This window comes from Dama dama, chromosome 24 (genome assembly GCF_033118175.1).
Source record: "Dama dama isolate Ldn47 chromosome 24, ASM3311817v1, whole genome shotgun sequence".
Taxonomy (NCBI): Eukaryota; Metazoa; Chordata; class Mammalia; order Artiodactyla; family Cervidae; genus Dama; species Dama dama.
Window position 1 is genome coordinate 55,067,275 of NC_083704.1, and position 25,868 is coordinate 55,093,142.

Below are 25,868 nucleotides of genomic sequence, written 5' to 3' on the forward strand. Positions count from 1 at the left end.
GTCTGCTAGGTGTGGGCTTCAACAGGATTGTCCTGGGCCTTCACTGGGTGCAGCCCCAAGTGTCTGGACCCTGGTGGTCTGCATGTGCTGGATGCACTGCTCAAGGGGCTCTGTCCACCTCTGACCGTAGCCCTGCTGCTGAGCCTGCCCCATGACCCTTCCCCGGGCCAAGCCTCCACACAAGGCTTCTGTGAGCCTCAGCACTATGGCCACTGCTGCTTCTGCATTATCAGTCTATGCCACAGGGACCTGTCTGTAGGCCTGGCTGCTGGATTGTGCCTCTTCCCATGCACAGCTGGGCCTTGCTGGCTGTTACCTGGCTTTTCTCCTTGTTTCCTCCTCTGTCCCACCTTATCTCAACTTTGATAAAACATCCTGTCCAACACCTAAAAATGAATTTCAAGGTCTGATCTTGCGGTTTTCCTGACATGCATGCTTTGGTAAGGGTGCCAAGTATGACAGGTTTTTTTTCTTTTGCTACACTGTGTGGTTTGTGGGATCTTAGTTCCCTGACCAGGGACGAAAACCCAGGCCTTCACCAGTGAGCTGCAGAGTCCTAACCACTGGATCACCAGGGAATTCCCAGAGAAGATTTTAAACCAAATCATCACAGAACTTTTTCAGGTCCCTCCTGGCCAGGTGTGTGCCCAGCTGGGTGCTCAAGAAGTGAAGTGCCAGACTATTGGGGTCCATCGATGGGCCATTTCAGACATTCTCTGTGGAGTCTTGGACAGGATTTCCCGGGGTTCATTTTGTTCAACTGTTTCCATGACAACTCCAAAGCTGTGACGTCAGAAAGATGATAGGGACTCACATATTCCCAAGAACAGAACTGGGATGGTCCCGAGGGTTCCAGGGCTGAAAGGGAAAAGTCGAAGAGCAAAGGGCCATGTCTATGTTTGCTTCCTGATTCGCGGCAAAGCACCTCCTAAAAGTCCGGTCGCCGCTACCCCTTCTTACCACTTCTGGGGACCCGCAGCACGAAGACGGAAGTGAAGCGCCCGGAAAGGCCTCCCTCTGCCCTTTAAATGGAGCTAATAACCCTAGAGAGCCCCGCCCCCTCCCGCCAAGGAAGGACACTATTGGGTCTCCCTGACAGCATCGCTCTCCTATTGGTCCGTGGGCTACTGACAACGTGCAGATTGGCCCCAAAGTTTTCTTTCAGTTTCCGGCGTCCCAGCAATGGCGGCTCTGGACTCCTTGTCCCTCTTCACTGGCCTCGGCCTGAGCGAGCAGAAGGCCCGCGAAACGCTCAAGAACACGGTTCTGAGCGCGCAGCTACGCGAGGCGGCGACCCAGGTGCGAACCTAAGTTCCTGGCCCCGGCTGCCGACTGTGCCCCAGCGCAGCGCCGGGCCGGGTCCTAAACACAACCAGCCCACCTTGTCTTGCTCAGGCTTTTGTTACTGGGCGTGGGGCTTATCACTGACCTCTCTGACCCCCAGGCGCAGCAGACTCTGGGCTCCTCCATTGACAAGGCTACCGGGACCCTGCTTTATGGCTTGGCCTCCCGACTCCGGGATCCCCGGCGCCTCTCTTTCCTCGTGAGCTACATAGCCAGTAGGAAGATCCACACTGAGACCCAGCTGAGCGGTGAGACCCCTCCCTGACCTGCGCTTCCACCTCAAACTTCTCTCAGCCCAGACTCCTTTCTGTCCCTTTTGACAAGTCCCTCGGTGTCTCTCTAGATTACTAGTTCTGCCTTCCCCTCTAAACCCAGGCCGTGGCCCTGACAGATGGAGAGGGCCACCTCCGGTGAGACTGACTTAGAGAAACCTAGGTCTGATGAGGAATTTCCCTCAGAACACATGCTTCTTTCCTGAGGCCTCAGAGCTTCTCTGGAGGGGCACGACTTAATTCCCAGGAGCCAAATTTATTGGGGTTTCCTGGATGGATTAGGGTCCTGTCTTCCTATTTCTTGGAGCTGAGATGCCACAGATTCGTTCGCTCTTCTTTTTCAGCTGCCCTTGAGTATGTGCGGAGTCATCCCTTGGATCCCATCAACACTGAGGATTTCGAGCAGGAATGCGGTGTGGGCGTTGTGGTGACCCCAGAACAGATTGAAGAGGCTGTGAGTCTCTCCCCAGCCATCAGTTGTCTCCTTAGGACTGACCCTGAACAGGAGTGGCTCAGCTTTTCCAATCAGGAAGACCCCAGGGTGAGGGTTTGGGTTCCCGGAGCATTTCTGAACCACACCGTTTGGCTTTCTGTAGGTGGAGGCTGCCATAAATCGCCACCGAGCCAAGCTCCTGGTAGAGCGTTACCATTTCAACATGGGGCTGCTGATGGGTGAGCAGGGCCTGGGGCAAGGGACTATGTTCTTCTCACTGGACATGCCTTTTCTTCTGGGGATGAGTGAGAGGGAGGTGGGAGGAGGAATAGGAGCACCTTAGAAATGGTCTCACTCTGGTTTCTGAGGTCAGCCAGGTCCTTTTCTTGGGAAAGAGGATGGGAAATGTCCTGCTTTGCTTTTCTGCATCTCCTTTTGTCCATGTTTCTAGGAGAGGCTCGGGCTGCACTCAAGTGGGCAGATGGCAAAATGATCAAGCACGAAGTAGACATGCAGGTGGGTGCCTCTTTCAGCTGAAGCAGGCACAGGCCCTGCCAGAATGTCAAGTCCACTGAGGAGTACACGGGGGTGGGAGGGGACGAGAGCCTATTCCTATTCTGATGGTGGATAGTAGTGCCTAGGGTAGAGGGGGAAGCACCTGGCGGACAATCAAAGACCCGGGCCCCTGGGTTATGCTTAATTTGGGGTGAGTTGTTTTACTCTGAACCTCAGTTTATTCATCTTGTAAATAGGGGTGATGTGGCCTTCATCTCAGGATGCTGGCAGAGAATCACAGGAGGGTGATGGCTGAGGTAGATGGCTTACCTCGATGCTGGGCCCACAGTTCTTCTGTGTAAATGGCTGTTTCTGTTGCCTGAGCCTAATATGGATCCTCAGGAGGGAAAGAGTATCTGAGGCCACAGAAACACGTGAAGAGCAGAGGTGGGATGGGCTAGGTAGGTTTTCCAAGGCGGTACTGGTGGATAGGCCCAGGAGCCCTTTGGTGGGTGTGTGGGTGGGGGTCAGTCATGGGGTCCTGTCCCAGCTCTGACTCTGGTCTCTGCTTAGGTCCTCCATCTCCTGGGTCCCAAGACGGAGACTGACCTGGAGAAGAAGCCCAAGGTGGGACTGAGCATGGTCTGGGGGCCCTGGGGATGAGGTAGGGTAGGGTGAAACTTCAGGCTGGGGAAGGGAGTATCTGAACCCAATCATCCTAAGACCTTGACCATCTTTTGAACTTCTCTCAGGTGGCAAAGGCTCGGCCAGAAGAAACAGACCAAAGGACAGCAAAGGATGTGGTGGAGAACGGTGAGAGGCTTGAGGCTCCTGTCGCATTCAACTCCCTGATTTCTGGGTTTTCCACCTGGTGGATCCTTACAGCCCAGTCTCAGGCCGTCGTTTACTCAGCAGTCTGTCTTCTGCTGCAAGACTGGAATTTCTGGTGTTTTCTTCCTTTCCTTTACTCAGAAACTAGCCAGAGGAGGCCTGAGGAGTCTGGCCGTGTATCTCTTATTTTTGGGGTTGGAGGAAGAGGGGACTGCTTGGTTCTGTTCTGGTTACAGTATATGGGTCCTATTGCAGGCACCTCCTTGAGCTGGATGTGATAGCTGTATCCAGAGAATAAGTTTTCCTTGGTTCTTCTCTGTAGGTGAGGCTGTTGTTCAAACCCTGTCTCTGATGGAGCAGCTCCGAGGCGAGGCACTTAAGTTCCACAAACCTGGTGAGCAGGCAGGTTGAAACTCTGGGGAGGGCTGGATCTTGTTTTTCAATTTTATTGACGTGTAGTTGATTTTTTTTTTTTTTTTTGTAGTTGATTTTTAATGTGTAATTTCTGCTGTACAATAAATTGATTTAGTTATATATTCTTTTTCACATTCTTTTCCATTATGGTTTATCACTGGATGTTGACTATAATTCCTTGTGCTGTCCCATAGGACCTTATTGTTTGGTCATCCTACATATTACCATTTACATTGCTGATCCCAGGCTCCCATTACTTCTCTCTCCCCTCCTCTCCTTTGGGAACCACGAGTCTTCTCTCTGTCTGTGAGTCTGTTTTGTAGATGTGTGTGTTTGTGTCGTTATTTAGATTCCACATGTAAGTGGTATCATATGGTATTTGTTTTTCTGACTTTCTTCACTCAGTGTGACAGTCTCTTCAAGTCCATCCATGTTGCTGCAAATGATGTTATTTCGTTCTTTCTGATAGCTGAGTAGTATTTCATTCTATCTCTGTACCACATCCTCCTGATCCATTCATCTGGCGATGGACATCTAGGTTGTTTCCATGTCTTGGCTATTGAATGTAGCCAAGGTAAGGCTATTAAATGTAACCAAGACAAGGCTATTGAATGCTTTGAGTGTAGTGGTGCGTGTATCTTTTCAAATGATAGTTTTGTCTGGATACATGCCCACAGGCGAGATTGTTGATTCATATGCAACTCTTGTTAGTTTTTTGAGGAACCGCCGTTCTGTTTTCCATATGGCTTCACCAGTTGACAGTCTTAATATTGTAAGAGAGGCTCTTTTTCTTGTGGAGGGCTGGGTCTTAGTGGCAGTTCTTATAGCCAAGTCCCTGGGGTCAGAAGCCCTGGGCTGTAGCCTGGTGTCATCAGGCTTGTTCTGGCCCTGGCAGGTGAGAACTACAAGACCCCGGGCTATGTGACCACTCCTCATACCATGGATCTACTGAAGCAGCACCTGGAGATCACTGGAGGACAGGTGTGTGGCAGTATTGGCAGGCAAACTATGCAATCATCACTTGCCTGCGGCTTGGGCTGCCTACATGCTACTCCACCTTACCTATCATGATGGTCTCCCCAGGAAGGTTCATCCTTTAGTGTAGTCTGAGCTCTGACCTGCATCCTCTGCTCCCATTCCCCTAATCTCAGGTTCGTACCCGGTTCCCGCCAGAACCCAATGGAATCCTGCACATTGGACATGCCAAAGCAATCAATTTCAATTTTGGCTATGCCAAGGTGAGTGTGTCTGGGGACCCGGCAAGCAGGGTGACTGCTTGCTGCTCACATGAGCATGTACCAGAGGGGTGTCTGTCCCTACTTTTCTTGCTGCTCCCATAAAGTGTCGCAGAGCAGACAGAGGCCTTGAAAGGGATACCTTGAAATGTGTGACAGATATCTCAGAATCCACCCAATTGGGCTCATTTAGAAAAAGATCTTGGTGAGGCAGTAAGTTCAAATCTGGGAAAATTCCCAGTGCCACTTCTCGGACTTAGGATGAGGCTGTGTTGTAGCTCACATTAATATGAGATGCCTTGTTTAGGGCATTTAGATACAGGAAGGTGAGTGAAAGATATTTTCAATTCTGACATGGGTGAGCTCTGAGAAGGTCCCAGTTTGATGAGCTGGATTGTAGGAGCTGATGATAATGGGAGCTCACAGATGTTGCAATTCTCCTAGGCCAACAATGGGATCTGTTTCCTGCGCTTTGATGACACCAACCCTGAGAAAGAGGAAGCAAAGTTCTTCACTGCCATCTACGACATGGTGGCCTGGCTGGGTACGGGCTGGGGAGGGCCTGGGCCGAATTGATTATCCATGGGCCTCTCCCTGGGCCACAGCCTGCCATTGGGTGTTCCTGACTGGTTGCTAATACTGTGCCATTGTCCCCCAGGTTACACCCCTTACAAGGTGACATATGCCTCCGATTATTTTGACCAGCTGTATGCCTGGGCCGTGGAGCTTATCCGCAGGTGAGGCTACAGTATGGAGCCAGACAGGCTGACCAGGGTGCAGCCATGCTGGGCATTCACACCCCTTCCTCATAGGGGTCAGGCCTACGTGTGCCACCAGCGAGGAGAGGAGCTCAAAGGCCACAACCCATTGCCCTCACCCTGGAGAGACCGTCCCACAGAGGAGTCACTGCTGCTCTTCGAGGTGGGGATCTGGAGGTGCAGTTGGGTCTGTGTGGGCCAGAATGCTGGGAATGAGATGCCATCAGGCTGAGTTGCAGCCCGAACTCTTGTTCCTGCTCAGGCAATGCGCAAGGGCAAGTTTGCCGAGGGTGAGGCCACACTGCGGATGAAGCTGGTGATGGAGGATGGCAAGATGGACCCTGTGGCCTACCGTGTCAAGTACACGCCGCACCACCGCACAGGGGACACCTGGTGAGCGTGAGCTCGGGGTGGACTTGCAGAGCTGTGGAGTTGGCGGGGTGGGCCATGGGTTGGGCAGAGCGGGGCTGGATGGTGGGGCCCACTGCCTGTGCCCTGCAGGTGCATCTACCCCACCTATGACTACACGCACTGCCTCTGTGACTCCATCGAGCACATCACCCACTCACTCTGCACCAAGGAATTCCAGGCCCGGTGAGGGAGCTGGGCCCGTGGGGAGGGTAGGGCCAGTGGGGTTCCAGCAGCCCTTCCTGCAGTCTCTCCAGGGGTGGAGGTGGCCAGCCCTGACTCTGCCCTCCCACCTCAGACGCTCCTCCTACTTCTGGCTGTGCAATGCGCTGGACGTCTACTGTCCCGTGCAGTGGGAGTACGGCCGCCTCAATCTGCACTATGCTGTCGTCTCCAAAAGGAAGATTCTCCAGCTGGTGGCAGCTGGCGCTGTGCGGTACGTGTGGCTTTTTGGCTTATTGAAGGTTGGCGGTACTAGTAGCATGTGCTGCCAACGGTCTTTTCATCCCCTCCTTGCCCACAGGGATTGGGACGATCCCCGGCTCTTCACGCTCACAGCCTTACGACGCCGGGGCTTTCCGCCCGAGGCCATCAACAACTTCTGTGCTCGGGTATAGCCCAGTGGTCTGGGTGGGCAGCTAGGGGCTGAGCACAGCAGTGGGTGGTCATGGCTGCAACTGAAGCTGACCTCTCCTGCTAGGTGGGAGTGACAGTGGCACAGACCACAATGGAACCACATCTGCTAGAAGCCTGCGTGCGTGATGTGCTGAATGACACAGCCCCTCGGGCCATGGCAGTGCTGGAGCCATTACAGGTGGTTATCACCAATTTTCCCACCGCCAAGGTAAGTCTCCTTCAAGGTGTGTGTGTGGGGGTGGGGTGGGGTGGGGTGGGGTGGGGGGGGTGCACCTGGATTTGGATGTGGGAATTCCAGTGCCTAGTGTAACTCAGACACTTCTGTTCCAGGCCTTGGACATTCAGGTGCCCAACTTCCCAGCTGATGAGACCAAGGGCTTCCATCAGGTTCCCTTTGGATCCACTGTCTTCATTGAAAGGATGGACTTCAAAGAGGTGAATTGGGGGTGGGGTGAAGGGTCCGGTTTGCTTCTGAGCTCAGTCCTGAGGGCCCATCATCCCTCTTCAAACCAACCTCTGCCAGACATAGGGGTGGAAGAAGCCTCTTGTACCTGCCTGACCCTTGTAGCCTCTTGTTGTTTCTCCACCTTCCTACCTCTAGGAGCCAGAGCCAGGCTATAAGCGCCTGGCATGGGGCCAGCCTGTGGGCCTGAGGCATACAGGCTACGTCATCGAGCTGCAGCATGTTGTCAAGGTGAGAGCCAGCTGCAGGCTTCCTGCTGCAGTGCTTGCTGGGGTGAGGATCTGGTGCAGCCTGCTGTCCTGGTAATGGGGTCCAAGTCTGATCGCAGGCCCCGTGACTTCCCAGGGTCCCAGTGGCTGTGTGGAAAGCCTCAAGGTGACCTGCAGGCGTGCAGATGCTGGTGAAAAGCCCAAGGCATTTATTCACTGGGTATCACAGCCTCTGACATGTGAGATCCGTCTCTACGAGCGACTGTGAGTGAACAGAGCTGGGGTTGGGGCAGGTTATGAGATGGGCATTGCTTGCTGTGGCTGCTCAGCATAGTCTGACCTTCACTTTGACTACAGATTTCAGCACAAGAACCCCGAGGATCCTGCTGAGGTGCCTGGTGGATTCTTAAGTGACCTGAACCCGGTAGGCTCATGGGATATGGGGTGAGGGTGGTGGGTCTTTCTGGCTCGATAGCCACCTGAGTTCTCTGCCCACAGGCCTCGCTACAAGTGGTGGAGGCTGCGTTAGTGGACTGTTCTGTGGCCCTGGCAAAGCCCTTCGACAAGTTCCAATTTGAGCGCCTTGGTTACTTTTCCGTCGATCCAGACAGCAACCAGGGACAGGTGCTTGAATTTACCTTTCCACCACAATGCTGGTGGTAGCCGCCATTCTCCATGCCAAGCACTATGCTGACATTTCCTTACTTAATCCTCCCCACCTGTGGTGGGATCCATGTTCCACTGAGGAGGAAATAGGCTCAGAGGTTAAGGCCGCGCACAACATTTTCTATGAACCCTTCCTTACTTATTCCTCAAGGTAGGAGGCTGGCATAGGGAATGTTACAATTCTTATAAAATGGAGACCCAGAGCCAGCCAGTCCTTTAACCAAGTCAAAAAGTTATTGAGAACTAGAGTTCTTTGGCCCTCAGCTCCTCTGGGATGAAGTGAGGGTTGGAGTGGGGTGTCTGGTGAGACCCACCCGGGCCTCCTGGCCTGGTTCGGGTTTGGTGGTCATTCTTGCCTTTCTGTCCTCCAGCTTGTCTTCAACCGAACCGTCACACTGAAGGAGGACCCAGGAAAAGTGTGAACTGCAAGTCCTGTGGACCTACCTCATCCCTTTGGAGGCTAGGGGTTCCCAGACTCCATGTCAATAAAGAACAGCTAAATCCCCTGGAGTCTGTATTCTCTCTCTGCTCTCCTAGCACCCGAGGGCCTTAGAGTCCTGCCATGGGGTGGAGGGCAGGTATGCTGCACACAGAGCAATACTGACAGCTTTGAAATCACCGGGGCACTTGCTGGTGCTCCAGGGCAGAGGCCTGGGCCTGACTGGACACCTTCTGCATCTAGTCTGAGGGAATGGAGGGTCCTGGATGCTGCTGCACCGTCAGAAGCCCCGTGTCAGAGGAACATAGAAGGTTTGTGTCTGCCTGCATGCCTAGGCAGATGGAGAGGTCTGGCTCCTAGTCCAATCATCCAAAACTATTGAGCACCTGTTATGTGCCAGGCACAGTGGAATGAGGAAGACCTGTGTGGTGGCCTTCTAAATTCACCATCTAGTTGGGGAGGCAGAGGGTGACCAGGCATTGTGCTGAAGACATGGCCCTGGGGCCTGTGTGAGGCTGATCCGGGGTTCTTGATCCAGGCCTGCCTCAGAAGACTATTCTCAGGACGTGCCTCCTGAGGGGAACCCCAAAGGACTAGGGGTTTGCCAGGAAGGAGGAACAAGTGCAAAGGTCCATAGGCCTTTTTAAGAAAGAGTATATGGCAGTTTGTTCCCCTCTGGGGCAGTGTGGGCTACTGGTGAGGCCCGCGTGTGCCTGCAGCTTTAACACCCTCCACATTTTCCCTGTATACAAACACCAGGCTACCCGAGGCCCGCTTTAAGGTGGACTGGGCTGCGTAAGGTTCAATTAGGATGACAGCAGATGGCGGGTGAAGCGTGGATCCCAGATGCAAGGGACTCCTGGAGGAGAGTGACCTGGGGCTTCCCAGGTGGGTTGCAGCTGGAGGCGCCGGGCCTAGGTCAGAGGTTGTGGGGGCCACCTTAAGTAAGAGGCCGCTCTCCGCACCGCGTGAGGCTGCGCTAAGGAGGCCCAGGCAGGCGGCAGAAGGGTCCTGAGACTGAGCTTCAAGCCCCGGCCTGCCCTGGCTCCAAGGCTAGGCCGATCTCCGGCCCTGGCTCCGCCCCACATGGAGGGGCGTCTGAGGGCGGGGCGCTCCGCCCTACACCCCAGGCTCTTGCCGCTACTGCAGCCCTAGGCTCGGCCTCTCTCCTCGGCAGAAGCGTTCCCTTTAAGTCTGGCCAGGAGGCAGCCTTAATTCTCGCGGGATTCGACGCACCAATTATCGCGAGAGAGGCTTTCGGCACTCATTGGCTGTGAGGGTTGAATGTAAGATGGCGCCCAGGGAGCTGTGAGGGGAAAATCCTGTCGGTCTTGGAGCGGCGACGGCAGAACCGGGGCCCCGAGCGGTGCGGCGGGGCCAGCGGGTAGAACGGCGGCGGTGGCGGCGGCGGCGACGTCGCCGGGTGAGGACTCCAGTGGGGGCAGGGATGCAGCGGGGTTGCGGGCCTGAGACAGTGGGCCCACCCCACACAACGGCGGGCGGGGGCGGGCGGGCCGCTGCCGCTGGGCCCAGGAGACCTCGGGGCGGCTCCGGAGCCGAGAAAGTCCCTGGGCTCCCGCGCCCCCGCCCCCTGTATGGGGGAGGGGCGGCTCGGGGATTCGGGTGGGCGCGGCGCGCGAATGCGCGCTGGTGGACGCGCGCGGCCGGGCCTGTTTATACGCTCGAGCGCGCGCGCGCTGTGCGGCCCTCCCGGTGCGCGTGGCCGCTGACGTGCGCGTTCCCGGCCCGGATATCTCGGCTCCTGGAGCTGCAGCCCGTGGGCCACAGCGGCTTCCTGGGGCGCGCGCCCCGAAGTCGAGGGTCGCGGGCAGGCGCGCGCCGTGCTGTTGGGTGGCGGCACCGGAGCGACGGCGCGCAAGACACCCCTGCTGCGGGGAGGGACGGCGGGCTGCCGGGCGGGCGGCTTGCAGTTTAAAGAAGGTTGTGGGTTGGACCCTTCCAGCTCAGGTGACGTCCCCGGACCGCTGGGGCCTAGGCCTGAGGAGAAACCAACCTGCTTTGCGGGCTAGCTTGCGGCCCCGCTCCTCAGCGAAGTGGGCGAGATTGCTGGTACTCTTCAGAATGCGGTGTCCCGAGGCCCATGTGCGGGGTGGGTGCTTGGGAGGGTGCTGCCCTGATTCTGAAACCGATCGCTGTTTGTCTGTGAGGGCAGCGAAACCCCTCGACTTTTCTCACCTTGTTTTGGTGCTTTGTGTTGGAAAGGGAAGGCAAATCCTAGAAGGCCCGTCAGTGATTCCTGTTTTCTTGTCATTATAAAGTAATTCTTCATTAAAGCGCAATTCTTACACGTCACCTCTGTGCGCTCCGGAAGGGGATCCGCTTCTGTGGAGGCTGTGAAACTACCCGAGCTCTAAAATGCCGCTTTAAATCCTGAAATGCAGCCTTTTCCTCTGTGTGGTTGGGAGGGGCTTACTTGTAGTCTGTTAGGTTAAAGGGCCCGCTATTGCTCAGCCAAAAAGTTGCCCAGAACAGAATTGAACAACCCGAGTCCGTGCTTTGCCTTCTTTCGTAATTCCAAAGATCCTCAGCAGAAATTCGTGAAATCTGCCTGGAAAAGTCGCTTTTGATTTCACTTTAGGATTACAGTCCTTTTCAGCGTGGTTTTTTTTTTTTTTTTTTTTTAAATCCCAGCACTGTGTTCCGGTTCCAGGGAAAATCTAGGTTTGTCCAGAGAAATAGACACTTCTTTTTTCTAAGTCAGACTGTCTGCTAGTTTATGTTTTACAGTCTTGCTTCGTTACATTTAAGGGAAAAGAAGCTAAGACGAACTAAAATTAGCAATCAAATTTGAAAATGATGGGGGGTAGTTTTTCCTATTATACGATATTATCTTAAGAACAAGTTAAAATATAAAAAGAGGCTGAGGATGGAAGGACTTCTTTGTTCTGTCTTCTTCAGAATGTTACAAGTCTTAAGAACTCAGGACAAGCAGCAGAAATGTATGCACCATGGTGACTGGTGAGTTAAAATTATTCATATGCTAGAAATATGTGTGCAGTTTTTTTCCTGGTAATATTGAGACATTACAAATCCTGCCAATCATTCTGGGTGCTGTCTGCCAGAAAGGACTAGGTGCTAGAAAATTGAGTATGTGGAAGAACTGCATCTTTGAATCCAGCTAGTTTGCTGCTTGAACAGTTTTTTCCTCTTAAAATATGTCAGTGCAACTTTCACTCTTTAGCATGACAAGGCATCACCTTTTCTAAGGATCGGAATGGTTCAAAGACAAGCAGTCAAGTTTATCTAGGATACACTTACAATATTAATATACCATTTAAGCCTGCTTTTTCTGAAATTTTTAACCATTACGTTTGAGGTCTGCCTTTTAAATTGGTGTCTGTAGATAATAGTTTTCCATAAGCTCATTAGCTAAAATTTCCCCCATTACAAGATGTCCTACTTCCACTCCTCTGTGATGAATAATTCGTGTATCTCTCCATGAACCTCTGCCTTTCCACAGCCCCTTTCCACATATGTTGCTGTTTTAAAGGAAAGATCAAATAGTGATTGAAGTTTCATGTAAATTTGAATTGCTCCAAAAGGTAATCAAAGTTACCAAAGTTAGGGGCTTCCGGTGTGGCTGTCCTTCATCATGACAACTTCAGAATCAGTGATTTCTTCCTTCAGGCTTGCATGCCTTCTTTAAGTTGAATCAAATACTAGTTTGTCTTTGATGTGCCATGCATCTTGCTTGTATATTTTTTAAATGTCCAGCCTCTCTCTGTAATGGTCTTTTATTTCTTTGCTTCAGAATGAAATGTTAGGTGAACTCCTGTTCTTTTCGATTTCTTTGTAGGTAGTTGCTCTGCATTTTTTTCCGGATGTTTTAAGTCCAGGCTTCACTTAACTGCCTAGCTAGTTTTTCCCTGTCACATTGCATTGTGATTTCTAATTGTAGGTACTTGAAGAAATGATAGATGAACCCCTTGCTTTGCTGAAAAGGGGAAAAGAATGGTCCTTTGGTGTCACACTTTAGGTTAGTGCACAACTGTATGTAGAGCTGCTAGGCTGCATCAGAAAGCTCTTTTTTTGCGTGTGTATGTGAAATATCTTTCTATACATATTAATTCAGTTGGTCTGTGTACAATTTAGTGAAAAATTTTTAAGTGAACCACTGTGTAACTAGCTCCTCTTCAAGAATAATGCCGGCGCTTCTGAACCCTTCATGAGTCCCTTTTTGGTTACAGCTTCTCACTCCCTAGAGACAGTTACTATTCTGACTTCTGTGATAATTGTGTTCTTTGTTTTTCTTTTTATCACCTTTGTATACCTCAACAACATAGTTTTATTTAAGTTTGAATTTTATATAGATGGAATCATGCTGTTTTGTATCTTTTAACATTGCGCTTGTGCTTTTTTATCTTTTAGCATTGTGTGCAGCTGTAGTTCGTTCATTCCCTTTTCTGTGTAGTAGTCCGCTGTTTGAAAAAACCATAATTTATTCATTCTATTATTGATAGACGTGTAGATTCCCTCCAGTTTGGGGCTGTTAACAATGCTGTTGTGAACATTCTTCTTTATGTACCTTTGTGTGGGTGTGTGTCATGTACATGTAGGGATAGGATTGCTGGGTCATATTTTCAGCCTCACTTAGATAATGCAAAGAGTTGTGCCAGTTTACACCTCATCAGCCGTTTGGTAGGAATGTGAATTTAAGTTCCTGGTTGAAAGTGTGTTGTCCAAAACTAGGTCCATAGTGAAAATACCCGTAAATGAGGAGTTTCTCTATCTAGTGAAGGCATAGGCAGATGAATGTCCTAATGGGCTAATTTCTATCAGAAACCTTATGGTGGATTGATATCCTTAAGAATAGAACAGTGTCTCCCAGTTTCCTTCTTTGAAATGATTCCTCAATTGTTAATTAGGACAAATGTGACTGTGACTCTTGACTCCTTAAAATGGAAATTGATTTTTTTTTTTTCCTTTGGAATGTGTTCTTCAAACCAGAACTAAGCTTAACAGGATCCATTGCTAGTAGATGTGAGCCTTGATAGAGGGCCCAGAGCATGACCATTGGGTAAATAGGAGAGGCAGGGCTCTGAGGCAGCTCTGAGCGTCTTCTCTTAGTTCATCACATATTCAAGACCCAATTTGCAGAGCTGCATAGGGAGCCAGGAAGAGCTATCAGATTTGAGGGCACTCAAGAAGTGGTGATTCCCTTGAGCACGTAGGTCTCCCTGTGGTACCTAAATAGAAAAGAAAGAAAAAAAAAATCAGCAAACAGAAATGTAGAATTGTAGCTTTGGAGTGACTTTTTCCTCTTGTGAACTAGAGGTAAAGTAATTGGAATAATGATACCTGTGGTATACTGAGGATCTGCTCTTAGTTCTTGTAGAAGGAAGTACAGGGGAAATAACCCATAAAAATATGTACGGTTAATAGGGAAAATTTCCTGGGTCTGTTGGTGGGGGGTTGGTTCATCTGTTTATTGTTTTGCAAAGCAGCTATACTTAAAGTATTCATTCAGAAGCAAATGCTTAGCTACAGACTGTACCCCAAAGAGCTGCAGAGTGTTTCCCCCTTCATTTCTGACTTCCAAAAATTGAGAGTACTCAACTATCCCTCCAGCTTCATGTTTTTCAGAAGTATTTTAGTTAATCAGTTTATTTATTGCTCCTCACTAAGTCTTTGCCTTGAAGCTAATTAAGAATCTTGTTTCTTTGCGAGTTATAAATTGTAGTTTCATTAAGTTTATCCATTTTTCTTTCCGTTACCACGGCTCAGCCTTTTGTATCTTGTGAGCAACATCTTGAAGCTAAGTCTTCATTATTATGCAGACTTCTGTAGCTTGATGGTTTTGTCTTTCAGAGTTCCAGACTTTGAGGGGAGAAAAAAAATCAAACTATGATCAACCAAAATTGTTTGTGTGTCTCTTACTATGGTACAACCACTGTACAAAAGGGATTAATTTTTAACTGTTTTTTTGATTTAATACAAGTTGTGGAAAATGCAGGACTGTATTAAACAGGAAGAAATTTAAGTCCTCCGTTATTCCACACCACCCAGGCATAACTGCTGTTATGCCAGTTTTTCTTCTTGGGTATATAATTAAGCCATACCAGGATATATAAATGCAATTGTATTAGCCTTCTTTTTCACACATAATGTACTTTCTCTGTCATTAATTTTTTTTAGTTTGAAACCACACGTTTTGGTTGTGGGAAAGTAGATCTTGTAGGTGTTAACATGCTTTAAAAATTTTTTTTTAAAGTTACTATGTTACAGAAAGATCTGCTGAATCAACAAAAAGCTTGGAAACAAACAGACCTTTTTTATATGAATTTGGTGTGTAATCAGAGTGGCATTTTAAATCATTGGGCAAAGAAATTTCAGTAATTCAGTAAATGATACAGGGACAAGTTATTGGGTCTTTGGAAAAAATAAACTTAGAGTTTTACCTCAGATGATGCAAAAGAAATTCTAAATGAATCAAAGCATTTGATAAAAGATATAAATTAAAAAATTGTAGGTGAATAAATTTATGGTAAAGGTGGACTTTTTCTGAGCATAAAAACAAAGAAGTATCACCTCTATTGAGAATTTCCTTAATTTATCTCAGTGTTGTTCTTAATCGCTGTCTGGTCTCAAATATTTAAATATATTTCTGAAGCCTTTTTCTCCACCCCCTTCTAAGCAGTACTTTTGTATCAGGTCAAATGCTGACTTAGTGTACTTTCATTATTGGGATGTGTCCTTCTGATAGATAATGCCAAATGAGCAGGTTAAAAGGACAAGAAATGAAGCCTTGTGTATAAATGAGCAGATTGAAATGTTGTTTCAAATTGGCCTTTTCCATTATATAATTTTTAAGTTCTGCATTGAATCTATTATTTGTTAATATTCTTTAGCTTCCTCTGATTTAGTGGTTCTCACATAATTCTGTGGACTTGTATAGCCAGTGAAGAACTTGCTGGGAGCTTAGTGAAAGGAAAAAGCAATGGGAATTGGAAGTAATGGCTTCTGCTTAGAGCCAATGATAGACTCTAAGCTTGAAGCACTGCAGAGGGTTTTGTACTTGAGAGTCTCAGCTACTTAAAATACATGGCTGGCTGTAACCCAAAAGGTGATTTTGTCATAGGCTATTACAAATATTTTCATAAGAACAGAGAGGAATATAATGGACTTGTGTATGAACCTTTATCAACATTTTCTAAGTTTTATAGAATTTTTCCTAATTAAAACTTGGTTTTTCTTTTTTTTTGATGGAAACTTAAAGAATGAACTTTGAGGCCTTATAGCAGATACTTTTCCAAGGTTTTATCCCATTCTTTCTGAGAGATGAGTGTTTTATTTGCCGTCCTGCTCAGGGAATACATTTATATTTGGACTATTCTTATAGTGAAACTGATTGTGACAAAAACTAAAATATGGCTGGCAGGGGTTAGTGAGAGGAAGATGTTTAAATGCCCTAAACTTACCTTTCCTAGAGGATGGATCAGTGTTTAAAATTCATAGATCAGGAAGCAGAGGTTGTAGCATACTTAGCTGGTTTTATTTTTCATTTTATACCTTCCTGTACTATTGGAGCAGTTTTTCTAAAAACAATAGGTGTGTTAACTTTAACCCTCTCACCTAAAGCGTCTGCCTGCAATGCGGGAGACCGGGGTTCGATCCCTGGGTCGGGGGAGATCCCCTGGAGAAGGAAATGGCAACCCAGTCCGGTACTTTTGCCTGGAAAATCCCATGGACGGAGAAGCCTGGCGTGCTGCAGTCCATGGGGTCCCAAAGAGTCGGTTGGGACTGAGCAACTTCACTTTCACTTTCAAAAAAACAAAGACAAAAAAATAAGAAACAAAACCAGGTGGAATTCTACACTGAAAACTGAAGAAAGCTTGATTCTGGGAAGAAGAGTTGGTGTAATTCTGCTTGTGCTTAATGTCAGACTTCAGATGAGGATTAAGCCTCCTTGATTACTGAAACTTTAAAGAGTGAAGGGAAACAAGGTCACTCAGAAGATTTTGTGGACTACCCTTACCAAGGAGTATTTGTGTGAAGGTTTTCGGATTCGGTAAAGTTAACTTGCTCTGTTTCTTTGTGCTTGTTCGTACTTACCTTCTCCCAGATTTGAAGCAAGAAAAGGTGTTTTTTTTTTTTTTTTGCATGATTCTCTATACTTCTTAAAAAATTGCTTTGATACAATAGCTACCATTCTAGCACAGACAGTCTTCACATTTCAAGCCATCTCTTAAGTATTTTACATGAATTGTTGAAGAAAATGAATTTGGAGAAGTGTAAATTTCAGTTGCTCCCTGCTGGTCTACTGTAATGGAGGTGAAAAGCTGAAATGTGTACCAGCACAGTAAAGAACCGGTAAACGGTGGTTCACACAGTTCTCTCCTTTATCCCTGTTTGAGCAGAAGGTTGTGTGTGATTGAGTATTAGGGTCACATACTGTGACCTTTGTAATGTTCTTAGATCTCTATTATGAGAGATGCTTTCTTAGGAAGGAAGTTTCAGTTATGATGCTCTTATCAGAGGGAAGCTTTGACACAGTCTGTGCCATTGTGAGTAGTGACTGTGGGTCACCTCTGCTGGAGTGGCCTGCTCTGAATGTGAAGTGCTTGGTCTTGAGTGCCTGCATGCCGTTGCTTTAGTTGTGTCTGACGCTCTGCCACCCAATGGACTGTAGCCTTCCTGGCTCCTCTGTCCATGGGATACTGCAGGCAAAAGTACTGGAATGGGTTGCCATGCCCTCCTCCAAGGAATCTTCCCAACCCAGGGATCAAACCCATATTTCTTAAGTCTCCTGCATTGGCAGGCGGTTCTTTACCACTGCACCACCTGAGAAATCCTGATGCTGCCCCTGTTTTATGTGCCATGGGTATTATTGATATCTTAATCTTGAAGTCTGATAGCAGACCCCCTAATTTTCTGTTCTGGGAAAGATAACTGAGAGTCTCTGCATCAGAGAGAAGGGAGACCTGGGCAGGAGAGGTGATTAGAAGAGATGAGAAAGGGACAAATAGTTAAATTTCAAAAGACAAGAGGCCATCAGCAGGAGCTTCACCTTTCACTCCCCTGACCTGTACTTGGCATTTTCTGTACTCTGTTGTGCTTGGGGTTTCCTGACTCCTGTTGTATGGAGGCTTCCCTGAGTGTAGTGGTCTAGGCATTTTAGACAGGATAAGGTATACATAGTATTCTTTATTTACGGAGAAATATATTTGCAATGTATTATGGGCCTTATAATAAAAGATTTGTTGCTGGGTCTGTTCTGTTTGAAAGTACCTGAATATAATTTGTATACTATACTATACTTAAACCGCATCCCAGAGAAGTATTACCAGTGTCAGTAAATTAATAGCAGGACAGATCATATTTTTCCTTTGGTCTCTTGCCCTGGATATATAGTGTTTTTTTTTTCCCTTCATGGTATAGATTAACCGTTTACTAGGGAAAAGCATAACATTTTATTGTTGTAAGTTATACATGTGACAGGAACAAAGAGTCATAATTCTTCTTGTTCTACGTTGAATTCCAGATGCAACAGATAAGTACCTACATGTGTCAGCCATTCAGAGAGGACCAGGATACAGTCTAGTCTACTAGAGTTTAGAGCCAGGTGGAAGATAATAGAGGATTACCCACTCACTTTGTATCTGTTAACAGAAGTGAAAGACTGATAATTCTAGTCTGATGGCTCAGGGGAACAAATCACTTTTTAGACATTTGAGATTAACCGAGAGAGTCTTTATTTGGGCAAAGAGACTCACTTGGTTTATGTTACTTTCATATCCTTTCATTGCTTTCGTTCTGGAGGTGGTGGTGGTGTGAAAGCAGCAGTATAGGACGCTCAGCACTCATGGATAGATTGCGTGGGTGTCCCCAGGTGCTTGAGGGCTGTTGTCCACCCCTGTACCCTAAGGTAGACACCCTGATGAAAAACTTGCAGAATTGATTTCTGAGTTTTAGAAGTGACCTAGTTACTTAAGGTACTATTCAACTTCCTTCTCCTGCTTATTTAAGTAGTAGTAGTAGTTAATATTTATATGGCACTGTCTATATGTCAGGTACTTTTGTAAGTGCATTACACGTATTTAATCCTCATGTCTATTGTGTAAATATTATTATTTTTTTTCTGGTAAATATTATTTTAATCCCTCTTTTATAGACAAAACCAAAGTTAACTGACTTGTCCAAGATAACACAGCAAAGGAGAGTTTGAGCTGGGTTTTAAACCCAAGAAGTTTGGCTCCAAAATCCGTGCTATTAACCAGTAAGCTATGCAACAAAAGAGTATGAGCAGTTTATAGCAAAATGAGGTTTTGTGGTGTTTGGAGGAGTGGGGGAGATGAAAAACACATCCGTTGTGTCTAGGGTCATGCCACAGCTAGGTGGCATACGTGTCTCTTCAGTGTAAAACATAGTTGGCAGTGGAACTAGAACATATTGGTAGGAATCCCAGCTCCTACCTTCCTTGGAGTCTTCTGATGGTTACAGAGTAGTGTTGCATGTGGCTTTCACTGTCTAGTGCTTGGTTCTGCAGAGAAGATGGGATTGGCCTGGCCAAGTGCTGGGTGGAGAGTGTGTTTTCAGCCCATTTCATCCAGTACTGTGACAAATGCTTTTGTTTTTTGTTTTCAGTATGATAGTTTGATTTAAGAAATGTTAATGGAAACAAATTTCAGATGCCAGTAATTTAAAAAAAAAAAAAAGGTTATTTAATAAAATTGTACTTGGGATTCTGCTTGTATGCAGCTGCCCTGAATATTCCACTCTAGTGCGAGAGTGGTTGCTCTGTGCATTTTAGTATGTTAAAACCATGGCATAGTTTTGACTTATGTTCATTTGTTTTATTCCTAGGAACCCTAAGGACTCTGCAATATGAATAATTCTCTGGAGAACACCATCTCCTTTGAAGAGTACATCCGAGTGAAGGCGCGGTCTGTCCCGCAACACAGGATGAAGGAATTTTTGGACTCGCTAGCCTCTAAGGGGCCAGAAGCCCTTCAGGAGTTCCAGCAGACGGCCACCACTACCATGGTGTACCAGCAGGGTGGGAACTGCATTTACACAGATAGCACCGAAGTGGCCGGGTCTTTGCTTGAACTTGCCTGTCCAGTCACCACGAGTGTTCAGCCTCAAACCCAGCCAGAACAGCAGATCCAGGTTCAACAGCCGCAGCAGGTTCAGGTAAAGGGGAAATCACTGTTGAGGTACATCCTGTTGAATAGAATTTGCCATTAGGGTTTTGGTTAGTAGAGCATCACATCTATATACAAATGTCAGAGGTTATTTTCACTAAGGAGAATATTCTATTTTTTGAAACATATTATTTTACACAAGGGCTTTCATCGTTAACACTGAAAATATTTGTTACTTTTGTAAACTGAACTTGCCATTTGCTTTGGAGAATTGAGCAGTATGGAAACGAAGAGGTCTTCTGGGACTGGATTTGGATGTGTCCCAACGGTATGTGACCAAAGCTTCCCTTCTTGTCTGTGTCACCCTGAGCAGATCAAGAATATAGGAAGGCTCATCTTAGCTCATTACTAAAAGTAGGATATTTGAAACTATTTTTTAATGGAAAGGCTCTTATATTTTAGTGACCTTCATTTAGTTGTATAGTTCCGTGACTCAGGTCACCTGTAGTTTTCTAGGCCTGCGTTTGATATAAGCCTCAAGAAATAATGCTAATTGATGATAAGCTTACTGAAGAAGGAGAAACTTAATACATTTGCTGAGAAGATACAAGTTGTCTACTTTAGGGAGTCCTTATGTGAACTGACTGAGTAACTAACACTTGCACATGTGAAACTGAAAGTCTCCTCCAGTTACAAATGCTGCTTTCTTGCTACTGTCTATTGTGGTTGTGTATCACTTTGCCCTCGATGATTTTCACCAAGAGGATAGGAAAGGAAGTGGAACATGATGGAGAGGCCGAGTGTGAAGAGGTGTGTTTGGTAAGATAGAAGACTTTGCTCCTTAGCAATGTAAGAGGGTGTATTGGAAGAACCTGAGCTTTGGAGTTGCATTCCTGGGTTTAAATTTGACCTCATCTCTTATTTGTTGATATGATCTTAATCTTCTTAGTTCTAGTTTTTTCATGTGTTGGTAGGGATAATACAGTTCAGTGAGACTGCATGAGATAGCAGGAAAACATCTGGCACGTGGAGGGATGAAGTTGTTAATTCTGATCTTTATGAGAAAGGAAGGGTACAGGAAAAGTAAAAAGAGAAGGCTGACTTTTCAGTTTAAGAAATTATTCTGTTATTTACAGCTTGGATCTTTTTCATAAGATTACAATAGTTTGGAATTTGACTTTAAAGTGCTTTTTGAGACTTTATTCTCAAGATGGCTAATTGAGATCACCTATTAGCATCATCATTGTAACCCAAACCTCTTGTAAATGGATGAAGAAATACAATAATAAATCTATGAGATAGGTTCGAATATCATGGACTCAGATATCCCCATTCTTAGTGACTAAAAAGATACTTAAAAAATTTTTTTCTATCCGTGCTGGTAAAAAACAAATGCCATCAAAAACCCCACTAAAACTTAACCTTTAGAGATTGTGAGTCACTATATTGTACACCTGTATCTTATAAAATTATATAGTAGCTATACTTCATTAAAAATAATAGGGAATGATTTTTTTAAAAAATCCACTAAATCTGAGAAATTGCCACAAGAGAGGAAGCAAACAGCATCAGGTGATAGAGGAATTCATGTAGGAGAGAAACTTTTACGAAAGATAGAGCAGTTCTTAGGGTGCCCTAATCTGAGAAGCTGGAACTTCGCCAAGGACTTCAAAGCACATTTATGTGTCTGTATACATAATGAGTAGATACCAGGTATAGGATGAAAGTGGCTCTGCTGATCAGTGAGGAAAAGATATATTCCATTAGTAGAGTAAGGCATCTACTCCTCTTTTGGAAATAAAGTTGGATAGCTTTCATAATACAAATTAGGTCCAGGTGGGTTAAAGAGTCAGATAAAAAGAAAGCAATGAAAAAAAAAAAAAAAGCAATGAATTATGAAAAGGCAGTATAGAAAGTTATTGTGATTTTTAGGTTGTGAAAAGCTTTCCTAAGGAAGAAAGTAAACTCTAAAATAGCTTTTCTCAATCTTTTTTTACCCTGAAAGAATCTTTGAACTAATTCTCAGGTCTCAGGGAACTCCTGCATAAAAATTAATTGTATATACAGCTCATGGAATGTTAGCTTGATCAGCAGTTGATACAATAATTGAGTAATAATTGTCAATGCTCTTTTGGTAAGAATCGTATTTTTTTTCTGTGTATCTACATTTTGGCCAACTTGTTAGGCTACATTTTATGTGTGGTTCCCTTTCTCACACATGTCATCAATTTTAATTCAAGTTATTTGTGTAGGTAGAGTATACCTCGTTTTTTCCTTTACAGTTTTTTTTTCTACTTGAAGTGTTTTTTGTTTTTGTTTTTTGCTTATTCAAGTAGTCCTAAAAATCTTATTATAAATTGCTACTGTACAAGTTGCTGAGGTATGGTTTGTGGTATATGATATGTGCAATAGCAGTTTTTCCCCCCATATTTAAAATTAAAAATGACCTTTTAGGGAATTCCCTAGAGGTCCAGTGGTTAGGGACTCTGAACTTTCACTGCCGAGGGCCTGAGTTCAATCCCTGGTCAGGAATTTAAGATCCTACAAGCTATACAGTGGGAGCCAAAAAAACCCCTGAGTGTCTTAAATACAATAAAAACTTGCTTTTGTTTTTTTTTTTTTTTTGCTTTTGGTTTTTTAAAAAAACTAAACTAGATGATTTGCATAAATATATGACTAAAGATACAACTTTATGTAAGACTGAGAAAACATTTTCTTTCTGAGTGACAGCAGGCTCAAATATGGGCCTAGCAATTACAAAATTATTTTATATACATGTTGGTTTTTTGATCTCTTTTATAGGCTTATATATTCTTTCTTTAAAGTATATTTTTGAAACTAAAATTAGCGCATGAGACATAGGAAGGTTAACTCATCTTCCCATAGCTAGCAATTGCACTCAAGCTGTTTTAACTCGAGTCTGTGCTTCTAACTAGTGCTTCTACTACATAAGAAGCATGCAAAATCGGAAAAAAATAGTCTATTAGAAATATGAACAAAGAATATAAATAGGTAGTTCATGGAGGAAGAAATACAGATTGTACTAGTAAGCATGTGAAAAGACACTTCATGCTTCTGGTGACTATGGAAGTGTAAGTTTTTAAAATGAAATATGTTTTATTTATTAGATAGGAAAACATTTATAAAGAGTTTACCCAGGGCAGCAAGGGTATGAGAGGATAAATTAGTGGGATTTTCTTGAAAGTTAATTTGGCAATACTTGTCAGATGTTTTAAATATGCATACCTTTGGCCTTACATTTGTGTTCACAGATAAATGTGTGTGTAAGGATATTCAGTGCTGCATTACTTATAGTAGTGACACTGGGAACAAGTTACTTTCAGTAAGGGAAATGGGAAATAATGATACATCTGTAGTATATTGTCCTGTGTAGCCAGAAGAATGAGGTGGATCTATGTATGTTGACAAAGTGGGATGTTTAACAGAGTGTAGAGTGTTAAAAGCAGTTTAGTATCACTGGCTTTTAACATATGTAGAATGTGGTGGTCCTTAAATAGTAGTAATGAAGCCTTAAAGAGGAATTGAAGGGATAGGAGACTAAGAAGGAGTTCTTGAATTATTTTGATTAAACATGAACTTCTTTGTAATTTTTTTAAAAAAGGTGTTTCTTGGGTATATTTTGCTTTGAACTTGTGTAGGACAGTGATTTTTTTTAACCTTTTCTTCTCTTCCTAGACACCCCCAGGTATTTGTGTTTATGTGTAAAGCCCTTTGCTAGATGCCTAGGGACAACATTGAACAAGATGAAGCTTCCTGACCTTGTGGAACATATATTATAGCTGGGAGGGGTAAGATGATACATAAGATTTTAAAAGATCTTGTTACATAGTGATAAATAAAAAAGAGAAAAACAGAGCAGATGCAGGTGGCCAGGGTAAGCCTTAATATGCTGGTGACATTTGAATTAAGACCAAAGAGAGTTGGTGAATGAGCCATATGGTTATCTGAGGAAAGAGCATTCCAAATCAGAAAACGCTAAGGTGGGAGCCTGCTTGTTTGAAAAGATGGCAAGATGGCTGTGTAACTAGAGTGCAGTGAGTGAAAGGATGAGACTATAGAGGTGACGTGTTCACTGAAATGCGGAGCTGAACTTCTCAGTTCAAGTGTTAAAAGACTCTTTGCCCCATAATATTGTGTCTCAACCTAACCCTTTTAATAAGAATGTAAAATTATGCCTATATTAACATAATTTGAAATGTCAAAACAATTTATTGCCTTGAGGACAGAGGCAGTTTTCTAGATTACCTTAAAAAAAAGTGATAAAATTAGATTGCTTTTTTAAAACCATCTGTCACCATCCCAGAGAGTTTGTTTTGCCCCCATAAATTTCTCATCTTTCCAGTCTAGAAGCAGCCACATAATATTTGACAAAGTAATTATATCCCTAGAATAGTTCTAGTGAATTGATGGGAGACAAAGGAATGTGTCAAAGGTTAATTAGAGTAGCTATCAGAAAAAAACTCACTGTGTACATTTAGTCTCTGCTTCTACCATACTCAACGTTTTTGGCCCCCAAATGTGTGTGTGTTTTCTTCCACAATGACCAGTTCTCCACACCAGCCCGTTTGCGTATAATTCAGTTCAGTTCTGACACTCTTTGCTTGGATTTGGTGTCAGATCCCCACAAGTTCAAGGGTTAGTTTCACACAAGTGCCCCCGCCCACTTCAGAGTTGCCAGTCCTGGATTATCTCAGCTGTACTTCTGACTAACTGGCTATAAATTGTGGTTCTTACTATCCCTCCTTGGGTTTGATGATTTGCTGGAACAGCTCAAAGAAGTCAGGGAAACACATTTACCAGTTTATTATATAATTAAGGAAATGATAAAGGATATGGATGAACAGCCGGATAAAGATACACACAGGGTGAGGTTCTGAAGGGTTGTGAACATAGGTGCTTCTTTCGTCATGGAGTTGGGGTGTACCACCCTCTCGGCACATGGACGTATTCACCAACCCAGGAGCTCCCTAAACGTCTTACTTTGGGGATTTTTATGGAGGCTACATCATGTAGGTATGATCAATTAGTAACTCAATTTCTAGCCCCTCTTCCCTTTCCAGAGATTGGGGGGTGGGGCTGAAAGTATCAAGTTTCTAGTCATAGCTTGGTCTTTGAGGTGATGAGCCCTCATCCAGGAACCCACTAAGAGTCACCTCTTTAGAACATAATATACAAGTGCTCGGGCCTGGTGCACTGGGAAGACCGAGAGGAATCGGGTGGAGAGGGAGGTGGGAGAGGGGATCGGGATGGGGAATACATGTAACTCCATGGCTGATTCATGTCAATGTATGACAAAACCCACTACAATATTGTAAAATAATTAGCCTCCAACTAATAATAAAAAAAAAGAAATCAATAAATGAATCTTATTTTACATAATAACATCCAAAAAAGAAAAAGAACATAGTATGGTCCTAGCATTTATATTATCACTTCGGAAGTTTACAAAGGTCTTAGGAGCTCTGACGAGGAATCAGAGAAAAGACCAAGTTGTTATTTCTCATTATATCAAGTAGCATATGTTTATTTAAGACAGAGAGGTACTATCTTAAGGCAAAAGGTAGAGCTCTCATGTAAATATCTTAACAGTTTCTATAATACTAGGGAAGGTTTAAGTTTCCTGTTCTGGATAGGTCTGCCTGAGCTAGGTGAAAATGGTTCATTTGGAACTTTACGTTCAAATGCCCTCTTGAGTTGGATACTTCCTGAAGCGTCCAGATGGAATTAAATCCATGTGCCAGAGGGAAGACCCTCTGGTGAATTCTAGGAGTTTGACTCTACTTAGCACCCACAGAATTGGTTGTTTCTTCCCTGCACTTCTCCAGGGCAGGAACTGAGGCTTCAGATATGGCTGGTTCAGTCTGGTCCTACTCAATGAAGGATGCTTTGAGGAAGGGGATTTCTCAGCACTTGACTCTCTTGTTAAAAGTAAAGATCTCAAGGTTCATAGATCAAAGTGCAGCTCTTCCTCATTTGTCATCCCAACTTCTGTCCCTCTTCCTCTTTTGCTGTTGGCACATTCCCTCTGCTGGTATAGTCAGTCCCTAACCCTCACCACCGTGTAGAGTTGCTGAGAGTGAGGAAGAAGGTAAATACGAGCCAGGCTTGGCTCTTAGACAAACATGAGTTTGATCCTCCT

The 25,868-nt window shown here is 45.3% G+C and overlaps 2 protein-coding genes across 6 annotated transcripts in view; both read left to right on the top strand.

Annotated features, from left to right (window-relative positions):
* Positions 1-1,140: 1,140 nt before the first annotated feature.
* QARS1 (glutaminyl-tRNA synthetase 1) lies at positions 1,141-8,674 on the top strand. Its single transcript, XM_061128646.1, has 24 exons — positions 1,141-1,299; positions 1,445-1,592; positions 1,961-2,070; positions 2,213-2,288; positions 2,501-2,565; positions 3,118-3,171; positions 3,297-3,357; positions 3,698-3,769; positions 4,685-4,770; positions 4,941-5,027; positions 5,469-5,568; positions 5,683-5,761; positions 5,837-5,945; positions 6,045-6,175; positions 6,284-6,376; positions 6,489-6,626; positions 6,714-6,801; positions 6,891-7,034; positions 7,157-7,261; positions 7,428-7,520; positions 7,635-7,762; positions 7,856-7,922; positions 7,997-8,122; positions 8,536-8,674. Exons 1-24 carry the CDS (start codon positions 1,183-1,185, stop codon positions 8,584-8,586), a joined length of 2,328 nt encoding a protein of 775 aa, XP_060984629.1. The 5' UTR covers positions 1,141-1,182; the 3' UTR covers positions 8,587-8,674.
* Positions 8,675-9,869: 1,195 nt separating this feature from the next.
* QRICH1 (glutamine rich 1) overlaps positions 9,870-25,868 on the top strand; it is a 41,651-nt gene continuing 25,652 nt past the window's right edge. Inside the window, exons 1-3 of one of the 5 annotated variants that reach the window (XM_061128645.1) lie at positions 9,870-10,026; positions 11,523-11,582; positions 19,428-19,757. In XM_061128645.1, coding sequence (XP_060984628.1) covers positions 19,449-19,757 — 309 coding nt within the window. In that variant the 5' untranslated portion in view covers positions 9,870-10,026; positions 11,523-11,582; positions 19,428-19,448. Of the gene's footprint in view, positions 10,027-10,456; positions 10,714-11,522; positions 11,583-19,427; positions 19,758-25,868 lie in introns of those variants that run through there. The other 4 variants (XM_061128643.1, XM_061128642.1, XM_061128644.1 and 1 more) reach the window with 4 other exon arrangements.